Below are 18,146 nucleotides of genomic sequence, written 5' to 3'. Positions count from 1 at the left end.
AACATCACAAAATGGGGCCCCAAAAAGTTCACCCAGAATCCTCTGTCTCTCCCTTTTTTAGCCTGTCACATATGATTAGTGTGGCCCCACCTTTCATGAGGTAAAGCAGGAACAGATTGCCCTACACTTCATTGGCATATCATTTTTTTAGTATTCCAGGACTTAGGACAAGAACACCCAGTTCCAGTCATGACCGGGGGCAGGGGCTAATTAGCACATGGATCCTTTGTGAGGGGTATCTGGAGTACACACACATACTGAACAGTACTGAGGTGTAGGGAGAGCAGTGTCTGATAGTAAGGAGGAGGGGGAGGAGCTGTAGGGGGAAGATAGTGGGGAGAGGCAGAGGTCAGGGGGCCTACCTGAACCGGCAGATGTATCTTCCCTGCTGTAGGGGGGTGGACATATTCAAGGCAAACCTCAAATAATTAGATTCTATACTTGGAAAATTATAACAAATTTATACATTTTCATATATAATATCTAATTATTGGGGAGTTGTCTTATAATCAGGGTCATCTTATATTTGAGTAAATAGTATTTTATGGCTATAGAAAAATGATAGAGCAATTCTTCTGTTGCAAAAAACTCAGAAAAAACACAACCGGTCAGAATGTTTTTGATACTATGGATTCCTCTTTGAAATATCTGGGCTTGTCTTGTGAATCATGTGCAGGTGTTTGCACACCTAACTGCTAACATTACATGACACCCTTTAAAGAATCTCACTTTTAAAAGGTGCTGTGGCACCCTGGTTGAGAATCACTGTTGTAACATTATGCCACTGAACAGTAGGGCGCAAACGTAATGTTTCTCAATTGATAGAGATGAAAATGTAATGTGAAATGTTAGGGAAACCTTAGAGTTCCAGATTTTATGCATGACTGCTGTAACAGTGGATATTGCATTTCAGAGCAGTAAAAAACAGAGGGTTTTTTAGGGGTGTTTGGATATGGGGACCACTTTGCAGACTAGCTCCCTGTCAATGATAAATGTAGGGCTTTAACATTTGATATCCTTCCACTTGAGAAGAAAGAAAGAAAGAGGAGCAGTTGACAGGATACAAAGGAGAAGAAAAATATAAGCGTCTGTGACGAGGACATGCATGTACCTCCCCCAATTTCCTGTTTCCACTAAAAACATGGGTTATTTTCTTCTGTCTCATACTGGTGACAGATTGTATAAAGTGTATGAGTAGAATTGGCTGCAACTTAGCTCACAGCCTGCCAAAGACCAAATGTGTGGCAGTCTGAAAATGAGAGTACTGCAGCCAGTAAATAGCTGATAAAGAAGCTTTTTGACCCCTGGATCTCAAAACCATTAAAAAAAATATGGATAAGTATTTTTATTTAAATTTACCTATGAGGAAGGTGAAGCTTGGAGGGGTGAAGTGAGTTGTCCAAGGTGCCACAATTTGTCAGTGACAGAAATGGGAATAGGTCTTGGTTTTGTGAGGCTCCCTGTGGGTGTGACCAAACTTTCTCCAAGGGGGCCAGTTTTTCTCTAAAATGGTTGTGTAACCTCTTACTTTCAGGCTTAAAAATTGGAAGAAATGTAAGATAAGTCAGAGAAGTGCATCTGGTGGATTCTGATGCTTTAAGAGTTCCCTCTCTGGTTTTAATTTGGGATGTTTCCTCTGCTGTATGGCTAGGTGAGCCAATTTACTCTAAAGATGTAAGTTCATATAAGTTACAGTTAATGGAAAGCAAAATACATCATTTATCTACAGGATAAGCCAGAGTGCAGTGTGGGTCAAATTCTCCAATACAAATTTCCATTGACTTCAGTGGGCCTGGTTGCCTGAGAAGGACCGCAGACAATATGCAGGAATGGTCTCAGTGTTAGGAAACAGGAGGAAAGCTATGCATTGCTTTACTGGTAGGTCTATTCAGCAGCAATGAAAGTGGTCTGAGCGCAAGACTAGAAATTCAGAACTGACAAATTCTAATCCAGATCTGACAATAGATTACTGTCTGATTGTGAACACATCATTGAACTGCATTCTCATCTGCAAAAGCACGATAAAAGTTGCCACACAGCGGTGTAGGGAGGATTAATGAGTTAATATTTGGAAAACCCTTTGAATATAGAAAGCATTATATATGTTATGTAAGAAATATCTATATAGCTATATATATAACTGTAATTGTATTCAATTAATGATGCAATGGATAATCATTAATCAAAGCTAAATTGATTTTTAATCAATTAAAGTTTAAGTCAACCCAATTAAAGGGATGGATAATTAATTATGCCAGTACATTTTAATTAATTACAATTATATACATATACAATAATTACATATAAAGCTGTATATATGTATTATATGTTGTATAATTATATAATAACTATTGCTGTTTTACAAAAGCGACCTCCCAAGATGGTGATATGTGAGGTTAATAAAACCTGTTCCATCTAGTGAAAGAAGAGAGCAGGCAGAATTTGGGAAGTTTCCAATTTGTCAGTAAAATCCTCTAGTTCTGATTTAGTTTTGATTCCAAACTCTAGCTGAAGCCAATAGTTGTTTTGCTTGAATAAAGACGTAAGGCCCCTTTCTTCCTTGGAAAATAGGAAACCTCAGAAGTTCCAACCATTGGAATTTCCTAGGAGCTCTTTCATGATAACGGGGAAAGGCCTGATCACCAAGGAAGAAGCTGTGGGTTCAGTTCTAAAACCTCCAGAATCTCTTCTTATTCAAATCACAAGGCCTTCAAGCAATCTACTGGGACCATACATACAGAACCCCAGGGCCTATACTCAGGTTTAAAGCTCCACTGATCACCTTTCTAGCCATGACTGTGTTGCCTGCTGAAGCCCTCCTGACCTATCATAAGGATTTCTACAGCCTAAAGAGCCCAGCCACAGAATTTAGCACAGCCTTAGCAAGTATTCACATGTCTTCCCTTTGATTTTTTGGGTAATTGCGAGAATCTCTGTAACCCATCTGGTTTCTTATCTTACCTTACCTTATTCTGAGTAGCTGAAACATTCTGCAGTTTATTACACCTATTGCCATAAAATGGCTTAGAAGCTTACTTTTTAAAATGGCAGTATTTGTCACATGGCACCCTGGCAAAAGTTCACAAGGATTGATGGATATTATTGCAATCTGATAGTGAATACATTCCCAAGCATGCCTTTTCCCCTTTCAGATTTGATTTTATACACTAGCTTGCCAAGATCTTTTGCATATACTCCATTTGAAGTTTTGAAAACAGACAGGTTTTTTTTAACATGAGATGGCCATAAAAAGACTTAAAATCTGATTTATTTCTGTTTTTCTCATCCACCTGTCACAGAAACAGTTTATGTAACTTGCTTCACTCTTGACCAAAAGATTTCTTGCTATTCAGAAACTACACCTGGAAAATTTGAGAAGACCTTTTTGGTTTTTTTTTCTCTTAGAGTTAAATTTGAGTTCACAAATTAAAGTATACCTTTGTCTTAACTCTGGTTAGACTACTGCGTCTATATAATATTTAATATATCAGAAAATACTATATACGGTGTTTTTTCATTTAAGTAGAGCAACAGTGAGTGATATGAGTAGTGACTTGTTTTTGACCAAAAAGGGCTGGATTGGATGTAGTGACCTGGAGATGAGACGCTTCATATCACTTTACCAATGCTCTTGTCGCAGACAGTTTTCTAGAAACTTTAGTGTTCATGCGTTAACCTTTTTACACACCATTATTCTTGGAATCTATTAGGTTTTACACATTTGGAGCCTAAAGATCCTTTGTTTCATGGGTGTAGTTGCCACCAGACTTAAAGGGATTTGCACCATTAATTGGCTTCCCTCCAAATTACTGGTACACAGCCTCTCATAAGTGTAAAATTATTCTCTATATTATTGACTTCTCTTAAGGACCAGAAGATTGTAGACTCATGAGTAATAGGTAGCCATCACATTTGATCCCCTAGTCTGTACTAGGAGCAGAGCAGGCCAGGACTGAATGTGTTGTGAAGGCTGAATTCCCTTGTCAGACCTGACAGAATTGGATTCTGTTTTCTCATTGTACATTTTTGTGTGTTTCCTGCTCATGCCAATGCTTTACTTTTAACTTTTTTTCTTTTTAATATTTCTTTTATTTACATGGGAGCAAGGTACACATCTTACATATGGTTATTTATCTATGCTCAGTGGAGAAGCAGGACAAGAAGAGTTAACATTACAAATCATTTATCTTACTCATATTGTGTCATAGATGAGCAGGCTTTACAAACCTATAATAAGACAAGGTACTTTCCCTGAGGGACTTTACAAGCTAGTTAGAATAGGTTGAAAATAAAATGTTATTGTGCCAGTTTGTAGTCTACAGTTTCATATCATCTCCCTCTGAATGTGGATCATCTATTGGCTTTTTGTAAAGAGTAGCAGAAAAAAATTGACAATGAATACTGAGTATCTCTGTATAAATGAACAAAGTCCTTTCTTGAGCTTTTTTACTGAGTATGACAAGTTTGTCAGACTCAAGCTTGTGAAAATGGTGAAGTAAGGTCATATAGAACTTGTACCATGTATATACAGTTGCACAAGTGAAACAGCTAAGAGGCATTTACTGCATCAGGCTATAACAGGGGTAGGCAACGTTTTTTAGCCAGAGTGCCGAAAAAACCACAATGTCTACCTTGGAAGGTGTCGGAGTGCTGACATGCTGGAGCCTGGAGCAGCTGTTTGCAGCCTCCTGGCTGCAGCTGGCCCATGGAGCCTGGTCTGCTTGCAGCAGGGCTGGTAGCCTCCCAACCCCCTACTGGTAGCAGCCTGAGCTCCGTGGCTGGCAGCAGCTGCTTAGAGCCTGGGCTGGTGGTGGTGTGCCGAGCAAAATGGCCTTACATGCTGGGGGTTGCTGACCCCTGGGCTATAACAAGGCCTTAGATGGAGTTTGACTTAATGAGAATGGATGGAAAGACTAAGGTAATGTTGGGTTCCACTCCTACTCCTGACATTAGCTTCCTCTTTTTAGGCATATTACAGAGGACTCAGGGCAAGTCTGTACAAGATGTTTACTGTGGAGCTGATTAATTAGCTCTGCAGTAAATGTCTTGGCATCTACAAGTGTGCCTCCATTACGGTGCAGGAAACTAACTCCACAGCAGGGTAGTACTTGTAAATACAAATACTATCCTGCTGATTAGTTTTTTCATGTGCAACAGTGCACGTGTAGACACTGACCTGGCTGACTGGGTCATTAATGTGCTTCAGTGCTGGAGCTCCCTGGCAGCTAGCCCCACACTGAAGCATCCTCATGCCCCAGCCAGCCCCTCCACAGCACATTGAGCCTGGTTAGAGCAGCCCTGGGCTGGCAGACTGACTCCTAGGGCCCCCTGCCACCTGGGGCTGCTCCGGCTGAGCTCCGCTTGCTGTGCATGAATAAATTCTGGAGTCAGTTGCTCCGGAGTTAATTGCTCCCAGGTGCATGTTCAAATGGTATGCCCAGGAGCAAAAAACTCAGGAATAATAAGCTCCAGAGTTTATTGATGTACACTAATTGCATGTGTAGATGCAACCTCAGTTCTGCAAAGAATAGTATAGGCTACTGTGGGTGATCTCTGAAGTGAATGAGATTACTCACAGTAGTAAGTATTGTTTCTGGTAGTGTTTTGTGTCTGGATTTATGTCTGGAAAGAAAACAATTGACTTAACCCTTTCAAAGAAAAGCTCTCTTCTCTTGCTGTTAGTAACAGTTCCTTTTTCCTGTGATCAGTAATCATGGAAACAATTTTCTTTGGTCTCAGTTCAGTTCCTGTTGGTAAGAAGTACATAGCACAAGACACCAGCACCACAATTGGCATTTAATCTAATCTGCTGGATAACCTTCTTACCAGTCTTAGCTGGGAATCCTAGGGCTGGATAGACCATGGAGACTTGAACAGTTCCCTCAACTTCATAAGTCCTCCCTCCAGGCCAGGAGTAGAAAAAACAGGTAGGATAGTATGAGGGAAGCTTATCTGGGGTAAGTAGAGGACATCAATGTGCAGGGCTGTCAGTCTCTCTCACCTTTCACCATCACTTCATTTGCAGTTTCAAACTCGCTGTTGGAAAAGGTACTGATGACTCCCTTCTCTTCTCCCTTTCCTCATGTTTTTTCTCTTCCCAGTCTGTGGCAAGCGTTACAAGAATAGGCCTGGACTGAGCTACCATTATGCTCACACTCACCTAGCCAGTGAAGAGGGAGATGAAGCTCGGGAGCAGGAGACACGTTCCTCACCTGTGCACAGAAATGAAAATCACAAACGTGAGTAGTATTTTTCTGTCCCCTTGTTTTCTCCTCCAGTATGTTTTTTTTTTCAGGGGGATGTTACCTCCATCCCTATCTATGCATTCCCCAGGCCCTGTGATTGTACTGCTCCTTTGTGAATGATTGGAACCGGGATGTTTAGTGAAGCTAATCAGCTGCAGCTCACCTTAGTGCTGAGCTCAGTCAGTCAAGAATTCATTTAAAACCCAGCATTATCTCTGCAGCAAGTCACTTTTCTATCACTGCTCCTGTGGGGAGGAGATGACAAGGAGAAAGGAGAATGGAAGGGGTGCCCAACCTGCCTGTCATCAAACAGCCTCTCTATGATTAGTGTGGAGATCAAGAAAACACACAATTTTAGTGGATTCTCTTTGTTGTTTTCTTTGAGGAAAGTTCTTTATTTGCATCTCAGTTTTTTGGTATGAAATTCTCTCCTACCCAGGACCTCCTGCACTTTAAACTCCACATTCATACTATCAGTTCAGGAAAGTCTCTTGCCTAGAATATTGTCTGCACAAACCTAAAAGGAGAGTGACACAGGAAAAGAGAACAGGGTCTCTACTCTGGGGATGCCAAGAGAGGGGGCAGATACAGTGTTAGCCAGCGCAGGGGCATCCAGTGCTGTCCTTCTTTTTTTTTTATAACACATGACAGGGAGTCAGGGGAGCCAAATTTTACTACTGCCTTTTGCCCAAAGTCTTACGTAGTAATTCAGCCTTCCTGTGCCCAATTGTCTCTATGCTTAACTGTATGTAAAATAATAATCATCAGCATCCCCATTCAGGCACAATGTGCAGATAAAATTCATGCGTTTATTTAATTAATTCAATTAATTAATTTTGTAAAGAGCTTTTGGCCCCTCAGATGGGAAATACCATTTTATTTCAAAGTAATTATGGAAAAAAATTATGGATAGCAGAATAAAATGGACATGAGAAATATTTTATGGGTGAATATTTCATCCTTTGGAAAAAGAGAAGGAAACCAGGTCTAGGAAGACATTTCTCTCTTAAGCAGGATAATCCATAATTGTCTTATGAGGGAGTAGGGAATGGGGAAGGGTTTCACCTTTCTTGGAAGCATCTGCTTCTGTCCACTGTTTGAGAGATGTTACTGATTGAGATGGACCTTTGGTCTGATCCCACTTGGCAATCCATATGTGTCTGTCACTTTTCTGCACTATCTTTTAAACTTCTATAAAATAGAAGCAGAATTGACTTGTCCAGCTTTTGCTAAATCTGAGCTGCCATGGCTCTGAGGAATGCTGGCTCTGGCAGGCTAGTAAATGGCATCATTGGACTTGTTATGACTTTTTTTTGTATGTTGTTTCTAAATTTGTGTTCTGTGCTTGAAATAAAGTCTGTAATACTTTTTGGGAGGGGTATTAGGAAATGTAATTACTAAGTGTTGATCTTAGCACTGTAGAAGTAGGTAGACAAGAAAGGTTGCTGATCCCCACCATTCAGCTTGACATGGGGGTGAGGCACAGTCCCAGTTCTAATGCTTCTAATGTTCAGAGATTGATATCATCAGCTTTACCAGGTTTAAAAAAAGGGAGCTGGGATGGAGGGACAAAAGTAAGACTCTCCCTCATTTCAGAGAGCCAGCAAACCTGGGCCTGTGAAGAAGGGAGCGTGCCTGGCTCTCTGAAAAGTGTGCAGCACGGGCTGCTCTTGCCTCTGTTTCCCCAGAGCTGCTGGAGGTTTTATGCACGAGGCAGGGAGAAGCTGCTGGCATGCAGCCCCCAACACAGATAGTCACAGTCATATACTTAAATGATCTGGACCCATAAAAGGAAGGATTTCTCTGTTCAATAACTGACCATCACCTGACGGGGTGGGGGAGCAGGGACTACGTCAAGTGGCTATTCCTGCTGGGGGAAATTGTGGTGAGCTTGGGGAATTACTCTCCTGATGGTCCTGCCTCAGGATTGGCTGTTTGTTCCCTGTTTCTGCTTGTTTGTGTACAGCCCTGCACCTAGACCTTACATCTTCCCTCCCTTACTTGACAATATTTAATTTATGCCACCATTCATCTTCCATGTGAATGCTAATTGTCCACATTGCTAATGCACAGTCATTAAATGGTCCCCTTGTACATGGAAATGGTGGGGAGCCAGAGCATCATATCCTTCCTTTTCCCTAAGTACTGCTGGGCATGTGTTATGAATTAGATTTGACAGGTCTGCAGTGTCGCAGGGTCTGGGCTTCAAGAATCCTCTCTGCATGGGCTCGTGGGAGGGGGAGGGGGATGTTAATCCAAACAGCTAATCCACAACCTACTGAACAGAAGGGCCAGAAGTACAGTAAATAGCAGACTCTGATTATTTCCTTAGCCACATGGCCGAGAAACGCAAGCAGCCCAATTTAGAAAAGGCAAAGCCGATCCCAAACAGCCATTTGGAATTTGCCGTGCTGCAGGAGGTAAGGATTGGGCAGCAAGGTTTTGGCAGTCTGCTGCAGCATGAACTTCCTTCCATTTTAGCTCCCTCTGCTCCTCTCATGTCTCCTGTGTCTTTGCTGCCCATAGCCATACCTGCAGTTACAACAGCCTTGGCAGCACAGAAGGAGCCTCTTTGGAGCACAGTCTCTGCCAGAGTCAGCTATTGATCTCCTGACTGGTGCCAGCAAAACAGCTTGATGGCCTCTCTGTCTGTCTGTCTCTCTCCCTCTCTTCCCTCTGCCCTATTCTCCCTGCCTTCCTGTCTTTACTCCCTTTATCACCCCCAAGCCATCTTGGGTTGCTGAGGGACTTAAAAAAAGGAGATTTGCATAGGAGCAGCTTAATCTGAACTGCTGGGCTCTGATGGGTTTGTCGCAGAACAACAAACAGCCCAGGTGGGATGTTCCTTTTCCCCTGGACATTTCACTTCCTTCAGTATTTCCTTCAGTCCCCTAGCCCCAGGGGTGTCATGCTGGGCACGGTGCATCCCTGTGGCTGGAAGCTCTGTCAGCTGACAGGGCTCTCAGCTGCAGGGAGACCCTGCTGCCTGTGCAAATTAAAGCTCGGTAGCAACCAGCTATAATGTTGGTACACATTTTCTAACTTTATAGCTGGTTGGAGCTTTTTATTGTCTAATAAGTATTTTAGGTATGTTTTAAGGTAACTGTACAATTAACCAGTTAATTGCACAATACCTGTAATGTGTAGAGGGGGCCTAAGTCTCAGGTAAGCTCAGTTCCTTGATACCATGGCATGTCCCTTCTTTGGAATCCAAACTTGTCCAGGCCAAAGTAGATTTGCTACTCTTTCTGCTTGCAAAGTGGTGTTGACCAAGTATGGACACTTGAAAAAGACATTCTGGGAACTTTTAAAAACCAAATCAACCCGTAGCCTGACACTAGAATGAAATTGTCCCACATCATTTCAAGCCTCTTCTTCAGCTGTCTTTATCCCATGATTCTTCCACTCAGCGCGTGTTCCAGTATGCCTAGCATCAATTCTGTAGTTATAAACCGACACTTGGGGGCAGCTGGCACCTGCAGATTTTGAGAGGCTTCTAGAGTGGGATTTTTGTTAACTAGATATCTGTCTATTGCAATCTATATATGAATGAATGTGATAGTATAGAACTCATATCTTTCCCAGAGGAACAGGGAAGTCTGTTCCTGTGTGTAAGGACCGAATCTTCCTTTTCTTTGAAGGGGACTGAGTCACCTGTATAAATGGAAAAGTTTATGTGGCAAAATGCTTTCTTGAAATTAAAAAAAAAAAAGAAAAAGTAAAAGCTTTGGGGTAAATTTATAAGATTAAAAAAAAAGTACCTAATAGCACTGGCTAAAGTCAACAGCATGCTGTGCAGACAGCATGCACATGCATGCACAGCTTTGCCTATGGCACTCCATACTGTTGCAGGGATTCTGTACTCTTGTTATGGTGCACTTCACTCCAGACTTGCTACGTGCTCAAATAATGATAGTGAAGTCTCCCAATTCTTTTAAGATTAAATTTGACCTGTATAACCACTTGCTGTACAAGTTCAGAGCATCCATCAACCATACCTTCTTGTTGGGGAGTTTTTGTGTTATAGACACATCTCTACTGCAGAGATCAGCTGATGCCATTTGTGTATTCCAAGCATAATTGGATACCCAGTCTCCAGAGATAAAAAATTAATGCACTAACCTCACTGTGCCTCCAAGCTGTCCTCCAGCTCCCCCACACAGTCTTCTTTGAAACATTTTTATTTCCATCCATGCAGGGGGTTGGGGATGAATAAATGACGAGAGTCAGCCCCTCAGTTGGAGATGAGCTGTTTGTTCCTCTCCACAAGCAGCATCAATTTGAAAAGCTACATCAGGCCTCCTTTTCTCTGCCTCAGCACTGTTCCTCACTGGGGACGTGATAGGAGCTACATTTGAATGCAAGGATGCTCCAACACCTACCTTTGCTACAGGAAATCCTACAGCAGGTGCCTTTTCAGAAAGCAGCTGTATATTACCCTGATTTGCTGTCTCATTAGTTTGTTCCATTTTCCTTTGTTGGTTTTCATAAAGGAATGAATATAAATATGATTTTAAAATAAAATATAAGGCAGCCATCGGTATTACAGAAGTAGTAATGTCTCCTTTAGAACAATTTTCATCCAAACCCTCTGTTTGTAGTTGCACATAACTTTCTCAGGCCTTAATCTTTGGGGCTGACATTTCACGCCTGTTTTGTGAAAATCTAAGGAAAAACAGTGCGGCTATTTGGAGGATCAGAAAGGTGAAAAAATAACGTGTCCATTATTCAAAAAATTCTTGTGAACTTTTGCTTCAGAGCCACTCTACAGCTGGCATGGCTGGAGGCTGAAATTTTGTAGGGAAAATAGCCCTCCTTAAGGAGAAATGCTTATGACTGTTCTGCAGGAAACTGGCTCTAATTTGATCAAGCACTTCATCTATAGAAGCCATATCCTTTTCTCCCTCCTGTCAGAGCTCTCTGTATGCAACATTCTTACATTTATTGTAACCACTTTTCCTCTTTCACCTTTCTGCTCTTTTCCCTTAAATAGAAAATGAACCCACTTAAAGCCCAAAATATTTGACTGGGTTTGAAATTAGGCAACATGCATTCACATAACCCTCAGGGAGAAATTTCTGTCTTCAAAGTGTTGTTCATGTTGGAGGGATTAACGTGTGCCCATAAGTAACTGGCCCATTTTGGATGAGTGCCAAGCTGCACTGCCCAGGGGAGCTCTAGGATAGATTGTACCTCAGGTAGCATGATCACTCTCTAAGCTTCTCGGTGTGATGGGAGTCCTGCATTGCTAACCCCAAAAGTTAAAAAATACTGAGAGTCAGATCCCTCAAAATCATGCAATTGGCTTGGACATGAGATTAAAAAAAATATTCTACATTTTTTTGTCTGTCTTCCCATTTATGAAGTCTCCCTGACCATTCCAGTGTGTTCTGTAGAATTACAAGCTCAACAAATCTTATGTATCTTTAGTGGATAACAGGATTTAGCCTCTGCTTCCATAGCTCCTCCTGGAAGACTCAAGCAGTAGCAGATTACAATTTGTAGAAAATACTGCTGTATAGTGCAAAGAGCTAACAGTTTGTTTCCATGCCCCAAAATTCAAAAAAATTAATGTAAGCTCTACTTTTTACTATCCCCAGCCCATCAATTAATTATATATCTACTGGATCATATTAGTTCCTATGAAGATGGTATCAGATACCCCTACTTCTCCTGACCTATGTAAAAACTCCTTTTGGCTCCTAGGGTCTAGCAGAGCCGTCCCGGTCTCTTGCAGTAGTTCTAATTGGATGCTGCTCTTCGGGAGGCGGGGTAAAGAGAAAGAGAGACAGTCAGAGTTGCTGGAAAACAAGCTGGAGCTTCTGGTGTTATCCTAAAACTGTCTTCAACACAGTCAAAATTCAGTTACTTTTGAGAACGGGAAATGCTTGCAACCATTTGTTTAGATTGTGCTACTGCTTTTCCAGCTTGTCTGGTTAGCAAAGGGTCTGGCCACCTCCTCATTTTTTATTTGTATTTTCCCCATGAGCTGTGATGGGGAAGTTGCAAGGAGAATTTACTGGAGAGAGCAACATACACGTGTGTGTCTGGGAGTGAGTGGAGAGCGAACTTAATTTATTTGAGCTCCACTTAGCTTGTCCTTCATTGCACCACAGATCATGCCATCTATTTGATGTTAGTCCAGGACAGAGCTCTGTTTGATGCTGAAAAGCTAGCAGGTCTGTGCAATGCACAATCTATCTGCATGACTTTCTCCATTTCTCATTAAAAACTGGGAATAATCCAGGTGGAAGTCAGTGCATCTCCAGCTGGGGATCCATCTCCTGTTCTATTAGAGTGAGACTCTTCCTGAGACCTACCTTCTAACAGCTGCTTTTCCTTCTCCCTCTTCATCCTCTTTTTTCTTTGATTATTTTTAATTTCTTGTTTCTTGAGTCTTCCCAGCGTCTGCAGATGCATTTTGAACAGCAAATTAAGGGGACATGCTACAATTCCTTACACTTGAGAGATGAAGTAATAACAGGTGGCAAGACCAGAGGCAGCCAGAGCCTAGGATTCTGGTTGCTATGGAAACATGTCAGACCTGCAGAGGGATGAGATATGTCAGCAGTAGGGGAGAAAGAGCCAGAGCAGCACTGTGGCACTTACCCTATAGGTTCAGATTATATGTCATCGGGTCCTTCAAGGGAGGAGGACGTTAAATATAGAGAACGGGCTTTGGCTAGCTTTAAACTGAACCAGCAGCCAAATGTTGGGCAGACATTTGAACAGTGGGGGAAGAGTTACAGAATGGGGGATCTGGGCGTCAGTCTCAAACAAAGAGGCTTGCAATGCTTTGTTAAAAAAATCCATTCTTCTTCGCTGCAAAATGTATGGGCTTGATTCAGGATATGCTCTGCTCCCCTAAGTATCTGTCTTGCTTTGGAAATTTTGGCCAGAAGTGAAAGCAAAGGACCGGATTCCAAACCCACTAAATTCAATAGAGAGACTCCTATGGATTTTCAGGGCTTGGATGAAACCCAAAGAGAATAAGTAGTAGTTAGAACCGTGGTGCTGGGAAAAATCCCTTCTGAACAGCATCCATCTGATTGTCATCCATTTGCCTTACTAATTTAAAGAAGGAAACTCAAACTCCCCAACCTAAAAGCAGACAGTTAAGTCCTGACTCTCCACTTGCCCCGCATTGCTGCATTGTGGGTTTAAAATGCCTGCTCAATCCAAATTCTTCACTTATATCACAGCAGAGTTTTATACCCAATTTGCAGTCAGGTTGCAGAGGTATAAATGTCTGTCATGTGGGGCAAAGCAGCAAAGAATTAGCTTGCTTTCTCTTAGCAGCAGTGCCAGCCACAGATGTTTCAAAATCATGAGGTGGACCACCAGAAATCATTAGATTGGTTATATTGGAAAAGATTTTGCCCTTTTAGCAGATCTCTATTTCCAAGCTTTTCTCTGCAAGTCTGAGGGAAAGCAACTTCATTTTTAAATGAAAGGCAAATGTTCATTTCTTCAGATGACTCCATGAGCTGAGGCTTTTAGAAAAATGCCAATTATCATGACTACAAAACCAAAACCATTATGTTTCAATATGTATTTTGAACTGGAACCATTTGGAGCCTGTAGGTTGATATATATTTCAAAAACCTTTTATTTTGGTTTTAAACCTGTTTTCAGATCCACAGATTTCATTTTGAAGGGGGGCATAGAGGAGCAATGGCTTTTTCTACACAAACTTGCAGTAGTCTATCATTGTTTTAAAACTGATTATGGGCTGTTCTACATGGGAAAGTTATTGTTGAATAATGGGGGAAGGGATAGTCATTTAAAGCATAGTAGCTATTCAGGAACAACTCATCCTTATTCCACAGTAAGAGTGTTTTTGGGTTTGTTTGTTTTTTGCATTTTATCTAAATCCACTGGATTGACCTAAATCTAAGATTCTCTTTAAAAAAAAAAAAAGAATCTCCACACATTAAATTATACACAAATGTCTATTGCACTTTAAATTCATGCCCTTCCCTAATCCAAATTATTTTTGGAGTGTAGAAAAACCCTGAAATAAACTGGTGCAAACTCCTCTGAGGATATCCTTAGATCATTTGTAAAAATGGCCTGTATTAATTTATCTTAAGGAGGTGCAAATTTCTAATTTGGGCCTTATATGGACTAACACATATGGAATTTTTCTGGTGACCAGCAGTCACTACTACTCCACTATCAAAGCAGGTATGTAACACTGCTCCTGTTCTGGCATCACACATCATTCCTACAAGCATCTGCATTGGCTGAATGCACAGTACAATGTGGGAAGGTGTCCCAATGGCCCTCAAAGCACTTTTCAAGCCAGTGTATTATGGGATGGAAGTAAGCAGCACTGTGCGATGCCAAGGCCTTCCCTGCAAGAGTTGTGGTTAAATGCCAACATGTTCTCCTTCTACCACTGTTCTCATTTTTCACAGCATCTGCTTGGTGCATCAGCTCTAAAAGCCCATTCTTCCTCGTGATTCTCTTACACTTCTTCATCCCTTATAGCAGGTGGCTATCAGCAGAAGCCCCACTCAAGGACACCATAATGCCTTTGAAGACAGGGAGTATGTCAGACTTGGGGCAGCAGCCCATGGTAAAAAGCTAGCAGTAACTAGTAACATTTGTAACTTTGCTATGGGCTGTGGTGCAGATGCCATTTGAATTACAAGTCATGCTTGTTGTCAACTGCCTATTCCACTGATGTCCTAGTGAATTTCCTGTGCTGCTGAGGATTGGTTAGGATCTGGGGAAGTGGGGAGAATGTAGGGAGGGAAGCCCAAGCTTGCTCATAGTGCATGTAAATAGTATAAAGTAAGCAGGCAGTGAAGTGACCCAGGCACTACCTATATACATATCTGCTGAGCTAGCGCCTGGGTCATTTCACTGCCAGCTTACTCCCTGTGATAGTCTCTGCTGAGTTATTGAGCCACAGCACGGAAGGAAAAAATAAGACCATCAACCCCAGGAATCTGTAGGACTGGATGGGAAGTATGTGTTGGAACAACTTTTGGAGGTTGTCCTGAAGGATGAGAAGGATATTTCTGTCCAGGTAAACAAGATACCCAGGCAGGCAGCATAATCACATGGAAGACAGGAGCCTGAAGCAAAAAAAACAGTGACTTTGCTACCAGTTCCCCAGCAGGATGACTGTCCCTGCCTACCTCTCTCTGCTGGCGATGCCCTAGCATTATAGGAGTCTGTGGCCACACTGTGTTCACAAGTGTGCCTCCCCAGCAAGACTTACCTGGACCTGCGAGGTGCTTGCACACATGCAGATTCACTTAGTTCTCTTTATAGCAGTAAATGGTTTACAAGCCAGCCCCCCCCAAACAAAAACAATTGCAACATGTACCCGTGTAGGAAAGAGCAATGTTGCATCATTTTTCTCTTTTTACTTTTATATGCCAGGACAACTGGTGATCAATAAAGCAGCTGTGAAAATCCTGCTTTAAGTGGAAGGATGAAATTCAAATAGGTTGAAGGAAACATACCAGGGAAAAAGTACCTGGCGCTATCCATTTGTTCACTGGGAGAAACAAGATGCTGTACCATTTCTTGATCCTTGTTGCTTTCTTTCTGCTAGAACCGCACCAAGTATTGTGTGTCCTAATTCTCAAACCCTGGTGCCTTTCAGGGTGGGAGTAATCTGGGCTAGGTTCTGACACCTTTCCTCTTTATCGGAGAGGTTGTCATCCTTGAAGTATTGCTGATGTTCTCTCTGTATGGTCCCATACACTCTCCTTGGAGGTGTCCACCATTAAGCTAGGGGTCAAAATGAAGTTTCCACCTAGGATTGCATAGAGCTCATTATTGAAGAGCATTATAGGGGACACCCTCAGATGTTTACTGTGAAGGATTACCTAGTGGTATGCTTGTTGAAAGTTTTCTGATGTGGTCAGGGACTGGCTTCTGCTCCTTGCAGATTGCCTGGACTACATCCCTGCTGCAGTCTCCATAGTACACTTACCATTTTTTCCCTGTTGCCATGGAGCTGGGGTTGGATATAGCTCCAAAGGCTGAGGAAATCCAAAAGGTTTTTAAAGTGGAAGGCTGCTTTAAAGGGGGGGACACTGGGCTTCAGATCAACTTGAATTTTGGCCAGAGGCGTTTGGGCTGGTGTCCAGTGGTCTGTGTGAGGAAGTGCGGGATTGCTGTTGGAAGACGGCAGCAACGTGGGGAGTGTCTATGCATACCTTCTGCCTGCTGTCATATTTTTTTGCATGGAGATGTGCTGTAACACTGGCAGCAGAAATCAAGGACTCTGCTACCTTAGAGGAAATGTGTACATGAACTTATATTGCTAAAATTAATGTTCTGTCAGAGAAGCACTGTAGTGGATTGTGCCCATAAAGCAGACCTGGAAATATGAGCCACTCTGGTCACCAAGTTCATGTTCATGAACACTGGCAAGCTTCGTCCAAGTTTGCTGTTTGCAATGAAACAAAAACCGGGAGAATAATGTATGAGCTAGGTCTTGATCATGAGTATTTTTCAATGCTTTGCTTTGAAATGATAACTGGGGCTAGAGGAGCAATGATAGGGACTCATTCTGTGATTTCAGTGTGATTATGCTGTGGTACAGAATTGAGCCTTTGGTCCTTTGTTTATTTTGTCGCTGTCACTACAAGTGTGATGTTGTTTTGTTCCTTGAATTCCCCCACATTCCTCCTACACATAATTATATTTCTTTAAAATATAAAAATCCTGTGTTTATTTGTTGGTATGAAAAGTATACAAACTGCATCAGTCAGTACCCCAAAGCCTTTAAAGCCAAGCAATCTTTTTCACTATCACCAGGACAGTAAAGCTATCCTAGACTTTATTCCCAAGACTTTTTTTACACAACCTTATTGCACATACAGCATACAAGTTGGATTAAGGCAACTTGTTATATAATATTTGGCAATCGTGCTTGATTGAACTTTTCTACCTGTTAGAGCAGAAAGCTCTGAAGAGAATACTGTATCTTGCATTGGTTTATTAGGCTATAAAGATGTATCATTTATGGCACACTGACAAAACTTTAAGATTCACCTCTGCATACAGGGCACGTCTACCACCCATCCTGCCAAAAGGAAGTACTAAAGCATAGTGCTGTAGCAACGTTGCCGTAGGGTGATGTGCAGACACACCCACAGCCTATCAAATTTGACTTGTCTATGAGTCAACTTAGCCATGTTTATACATAACCTGAACAAGCAAAATACTAGCACACAGACTTGCATCAAAAATAAAGATAGGGAAACAAGATCCAGGTTAACAGTTTCCCCATAACCAACCATAAGCTTCCATCTATCGTGGATCAGTGTACATAGGTAACATTTACAAAAAGGCTTGAGCCCCATTTTCAGAAGTGAATGTCAGTGGGACTTAAGCTTTTACATCAATCCTGAAAATTTTAACTTCCAAGTGTGTTAGTGATAATGTGAAACCTTCAGCACTGTACTTGCTGAGTTTGCACTGTGTGAGACTGGGATATACATGCAGTATAATATAAAGAAGCAACCACCTGATGTTTTCAGTAGAGAGTGGATAAGGAAATTCTAGACCAGTCTACATTTTAGAGAGAAGGGAAGAAAAAGTGTAAAGTTACTTTTTCAGTCATTTTGTTGCACTACAGCTCACCATACTTTTATGTAATTGCCATACTTCTCCAACTACTTGGTAAGCAAATATTAAACACTCTCCACTGTCAGGCACAGTGCTAAGTTAACAGTGAGAGAGAGAGAGAGAGAGAGAGAGAATGTATTAAGAACGCCAATAATTCTGGGATACCAGATTAGACACTAAGCATGCAATAAATGTGCAAGGCTGCTGATGGTAAAGGAGAAGGATGTGTTTGCAGCAATATAAATTTTCATTTCTTCCTGTTTCCACTGCATCTCCAACCCTCTTAAACATAAAAAACTAAAG

General features: G+C 41.7%; 1 protein-coding gene across 14 annotated transcripts in view; it reads left to right on the top strand.

Moving 5' to 3' along the window:
• DPF3 (double PHD fingers 3) overlaps positions 1-18,146 on the top strand; it is a 249,774-nt gene that overhangs the window by 172,647 nt on the left and 58,981 nt on the right. For all 14 annotated transcript variants that reach the window (XR_009460162.1, XR_009460157.1, XR_009460160.1 and 11 more), the window contains one exon: positions 6,102-6,239. Coding sequence is in view for 3 of the 14 variants with exons in the window: in XM_014595447.3 (XP_014450933.2) it covers positions 6,102-6,239 (138 nt within the window). In the remaining 11 variants the exon portion in view is untranslated. The remainder of the gene's footprint in view (positions 1-6,101; positions 6,240-18,146) is intronic.

This window comes from Alligator mississippiensis, chromosome 2 (genome assembly GCF_030867095.1).
Source record: "Alligator mississippiensis isolate rAllMis1 chromosome 2, rAllMis1, whole genome shotgun sequence".
In the NCBI taxonomy this organism is placed as follows: Eukaryota; Metazoa; Chordata; order Crocodylia; family Alligatoridae; genus Alligator; species Alligator mississippiensis.
Note: the sequence above shows the minus strand (reverse complement) of the source record. Positions and strands in the feature narration are given on the sequence as shown.